This window comes from Corvus brachyrhynchos, unplaced genomic scaffold, assembly GCF_000691975.1.
Source record: "Corvus brachyrhynchos isolate BGI_N302 unplaced genomic scaffold, ASM69197v1 scaffold68, whole genome shotgun sequence".
In the NCBI taxonomy this organism is placed as follows: Eukaryota; Metazoa; Chordata; class Aves; order Passeriformes; family Corvidae; genus Corvus; species Corvus brachyrhynchos.
In genome coordinates, this window is record NW_008240039.1 from 1232247 (window position 1) to 1237209 (window position 4963).

At 56.9% G+C, this 4963-nt stretch overlaps 1 protein-coding gene across 1 annotated transcript in view; it reads left to right on the forward strand.

The window, feature by feature from the left end:
• SAMD11 (sterile alpha motif domain containing 11) overlaps positions 1–4963 on the forward strand; it is a gene marked incomplete at its 5' end in the record, with an annotated part of 82596 nt that overhangs the window by 69189 nt on the left and 8444 nt on the right. Inside the window, one exon of the mRNA XM_017743968.1 lies at positions 4841–4961. Within this exon, the coding sequence (XP_017599457.1) occupies positions 4841–4961 (121 nt within the window). The remainder of the gene's footprint in view (positions 1–4840; positions 4962–4963) is intronic.

The following is a 4963-nucleotide window of genomic DNA, read 5'->3' on the forward strand; positions in this document are numbered from 1 at the left end:
TCCAAGTTTGTGCTTGGGAGCTGAGTCCAGGGAACAGAACCTGTGTGGGCTGGCTGGGAAGGGGCTGAACTTCAACCAAGCCATGTGAGACCAAGGGATTGCCTTTGGATTCGTCCTCAAAAAGTGCCTGAGCTGGCACAGATGGATGTTTTTGCCATGGGAGCATCAGGGTCAAGTGATCTCGTTCTGTTCCTTTCCTTGGGCCTTCCCACCCTTTTTTCAGGCTGAGGGCAGGGTGTGAGGAGTCCTTGGCTTTGCAGGAAGCACTCAGGATCTAAATTCTGCTCCTTGGATCCCAAAGTTGCAGGGATTCCCCCAACTTTTTAACAGAGGAGTTCCCAGGAAGCCCTGAATAAAGCAAAGTTTTGTTTTCTACTCCCACTTTGAGGTGAGACAGAATGGAAATTCAGAGCTGGGCCTCTTGCTGATCTCCCAGTGGTTTTTGTTAGACCCTTGGGGAGCCCCTGTTCTCTCCAGAGCTGTGCAGGAATTTTAGCCCAGGCTGTGCTGATGCTGGAATTGGAACAGTGAGGGGCTGAGATTGCTGTGCTTTGGGGCTTTTACCTCCCCACCCCGGTGTGAAAAGGGGCTGCACCCAAGGTTTGTGTCCTAACCCCCCTCAGGCTGAGCACTCCCATCCTGCTGTGAGCCAGCAGCACTCCTGTGGCGTGGATGCCACAGGGAAAACACGGTCCCTGTGTTCCCAGCTCTGCCTGGAAACAGAAGGACCCACCTTGTGTGGCAAACCATTCCCAGACGGGATGGCCCCTGATGGATACTCACTCACCTGGGATTTGGGAGCTGCTGCTGTGGGGCAGTGCTGGACAGTGTGGGGCTTTGGCTGGCACCCAGAGTGCAGTTCGGGAATGGGAAGGGAAGCAAGGACTGGTTGGAATTCAGGATCCCATCAGCCCCTTGCTGTCCTGCTGGAGGAGCCGGGGCTGCAGCATCTCCTGGGACCCTTTCCCTGCAGCCTGGTGCTCCCGTGCCTCGTGCAGGTGCTGCTCCTTCACCTCCTGCATCCCAGGGATGGTGACGGGCTCCAGGCAGGATCTGCCCCTCTCCATCCCACGCTGACCCTGGGAGCAGCTCTGGCTCAGGCACAGCTGGGCTGGCTCTGGAAGAGCCTTGGAAGAGGAGCAGTGACCCCGTGGCTCAGCTCGCGCTGCCGTGGCCGCTCCTGATGGGACGAGGGGAGCAGAGGCGGCCAAGGAAATCACTGCCGCTCCTGAGCTGAGCGAAAAAACACCTGTAGGGCTGGAAACCCTTCCAGAGGGAAGCAGCCTCCTTCCCTTCCCTGCCCCCTCCGCAGAGCTCGCTCCAGAGATCAAAAGGGAGCCGTGTCTCGGAGGAAACGGGGCCGCGCTGCCGCTGTCAAACAGAGCGGAACGCTCCCGGTCTCCTGTGGAAATGGGAGCGCCTCGGAGCCAGGGCTGTGCTGGCAGGGCACGGGGGACACAATTCCCCGGTGAAACCCTCGCTCCTGCGTGGCTGGAGGTCTCCTTCCCCACTGCCTGGAGACTGAAATGCGGCTGGAGGATGGTGGAAAGGGAAAACGGGGAATAGCGTTTCCGCTGGGCCCGCTGAGAAGCGTGTCTGGTAGGAGCCTTGGGGAGGCTGGAAAGCAGGCTGGATGAAGTGCTGGCAAACACACGTAGGGAAGGACACTGGGCTCACCCCCTGGGGGCTGGCTGGGCTCACAGGCTGCTCCTGCTGCCATCCTGCTTTCTGTGCTATTGTGCACCTTTTAAAGCAAAACAAAATCTCTCTGGTTAACGAAGGAGCCCAGAACTGGAGCTGGACTGCAGCTGAGCAATTCAGATCCAGCCTCTGTCCGTCTGTCCCTCTCCTTTGGGGGGGACATCCATATGCTGGTGGCTTTGGCAGCTGTCCAGTTAGGCCGAGGGAAGAAATGAGGTTTGGCCCCGTTCTTGCTGACAGCACCACTGCCCCCCAAACCAGGCTGCTGAACATGGGGGAGTGGGCACAGGCAAGAGAAGACCTGAAAGCTGCTGACCAAGCCCCGGCCTTGGGTCTGGGGTGGGATGGGTTTGCTGCAGGTTCCTTGAGCTCTGACTGGGGTTGGAGAAAGGGAGCCTTGGCCTGCCACGGGTTTCTTGTAGGACAGAAGGGGGGGGATGGACAGGCTGGGTGCTCCTGTCCTGTCTGGCGTTGCCTGGGGAGGATGAGCCTTGGCAAATGTTGTGGAGAGGCTGTGCAGCAGTGAAATGTCCTTGGGTCTGTGCAGAACCTGAGCTCCCGTGGCTGTGCTGGCAGGACCCCGGCAGAGGGTGGGAGAGGGGAGGAAGCTGGGAGAGCTGGGCTCCCCTGGGCTGGGGTGCACAGGGGATGTGCTGGGTCTGCAGAGGGCCCAGCAGATGCCTGGCTTGGTTCTGCCTCCCCGGGGCTGTGCCAGAGTCCATTTCACACCTAGTGGCTGCAGGAGATTTGGCGAGATCAGTCTCCCGCATTACCCCTGGTAATGACAAAAGCAGACAGCAAAGCTCCAGCAAAGCTGGAATTACTGCCGGCTGAGTCATGTGAAATCTTCCAAGTTTTAAGCATGGAAATCCAGCCTTTCCCTGGATTCCTCCTTCCTCTTAGCCTCCCCTCGCCACCCCCATTCTCCCTCCCCTCCTTGCACCTGAAATCTGCTCTGCGGCTGATCCGATAGAGTTTATGGTAATTAAGTGTTATTAAATCCCCTCCCCCCCTCCCTTTTTTGCTCTAATGACACAGCTGTGGGGGGAAAAAAAAAATCAGTGTTTTTCTAAATCAGGTCTGTGGCTTTGCTCCTTAGACCTTTGGGTAAGAGCATCAGGAGGAACTGAAACCGTGAGCTTCTGCATCCCTGGGGGAGGTGGCAGGGGTGGAGGAGGAAGAGGAGGGAATCCTCCCTGGTGGGAAGGAGGCCTGGAAGGGAATTCTGTCCTCTCCTCCCTCCCCTGCTGCTTCCATGGCTGTCTTGCAGGTTTGGGGTGGGATTGAGGGAGCAGGCACAGCACGGTTGTTTCCAGAGCAGCTCCTGCCTTTGGGGTCTGGTTTTTGGGGTGGGGGACCCAGGACAGCGTGGGAACCCAGCTCCTCATCCCAGCGGGGTCGGGAGCAGCCCGTGAAGCCGGGATGTGCCCAGGGAGCCAGCAGTGCCGGGGTGCAGATGTGTGTCACTGGGGCACCGAGCTGAGGCTGCAGGGACAGACAGTGCTGTGCTGAGGGCTGGCCTGAGCTGCAATCATTTCCCTTTTGCACTGGCCTTGGGAGCCAGGGATGCCACCCTTCGGTATTGAAATGCTGTGCAGCTCAGACTCTATTATTATTATTATTGTTGTTATTATCATAATCAATCATTGGAATTATCATTGTTATTATCATTATTCATTATTACTTATTTTTATATTTTATTACTGTTATTATTATTGTGATGATGGTGATGGTGATGTTTCCCTCCTGTGTTTTGGGGAGAGGGTGGCTTCATTACAGCCCGTGAAAGCTGCATCCCCCCAAAGCCTGAGCCCCTGTGCCGTGGCTTGGGTGTCAGACAAAGGCAGCACCAGTCCCTGAGCTGCTGTGGCAGGGCCTCGTTTCACAGCCACTCTGTCTCCTGGGCTGTTTCTGTCTGCCCCTGACTCACCTTTCCTGATAGGAGCCTTTCTCTCACCTGTGGCACAGACCCACGGCCCCTCCCAGCAGCATTTCCAGTGCCCGTGCATCGGCCACGGCGCTGGTGCCGAGTGCCAGCCCTGCAGCAGCATCACCTGCCCTGCTCCCCCAGGGGCTCTGCCAGCGACAGCAGGAGGCTGGAGGAGAAGCAGGAATCCGGGGCACACGGGAGGGTGGCCCTGCCACTCGCCGGGCATCACGGTGGTCCCTGGCTGCGGCGTGGGGGGAGCCCGTCCTGCTGCGCCCTTCCCCTCTGCCTGCTCAGAGTGTGCCTGGGAGTTCCTCTCTGAGTAATGAAAAGGCTTTGCCTGTGGGAAAGATCCAAGATAAAATAGTGTTGGAGCAGCCAAGGCGGAGAGCAGTAATTACTGTGAGCTGTGCTTACAGTAAACACAAAACCCCTGTGGTTTTCTCTCCCTGACTGCCAGACTGGGATCCCTCCTGCCCCCGGAGCAGGCAGGGCTTTCCCCAGAGCACCTCCCTCCCGGGATCTGCGGTCATTCCGGGAACGTGGAGAGGGAGGGGCTGATTTGGATGGTCTCAGGTACAGATGGGAAACGACCTGCTCCCGAGATGTCCCCTCTGAGAGCTGGGCAGGTGGATGTCAGCACTGTCCCTTGGGTGCGTGTCAGCATTGCTCGAACATCTCTCACTTTGTGGTGTCCTTTGAGTGCTCAGAAAGGTGGGGGAAAGAGGTGCCTGTCTGGTCAGGTATGAGCTGAACAAAGAACTCACATCCCCGAAGATGAAGGGCTGAGAACTCGGTGAACTCTTCCATCTTCCCTGTCCCCTTTGAGGGTACAGAGCTTGCAGGTGATCTTGTGTTGTTGCAATGCAGTGCTTGGTGCTTCAGGGGGAAGGAAAAAAAAGGTTGGTGAGGTTTTTTGTGTGCTGTGGACTTTCCTGTACGTAAATTTGGAGATTTAGTAGGTTGCAGGTGGTCTTGACCACATTTGATGGTACATCTCCAGCACAAGGACAGCTGATGTGGCAGCTTGGTACGTCAGGCCCAGTGGGAACAACAGAGAGCTGTGGGAATTGGTGCTAATGTCCCTTTACCCCTGTTCCTCTCTATTTTTGTGCTGACCCTGTACTTATCTTGATTTTCCACTGTATTTCTCTCTGGGGGGGGAAAAAAAAAAAACCAAAAAGAAAAAACCCAAATCTTTGTGCTCCTCAGAAAACTCGCACACGCCTCTGCTGGAGGAGGCGGTGACGCAGATGACCCCGGAGGAGCACTACAGGCGCATGATGTCAGCCCTGAACGAGCACGGCACCTTCGAGGAGCAGCAGCAGCAGCGGC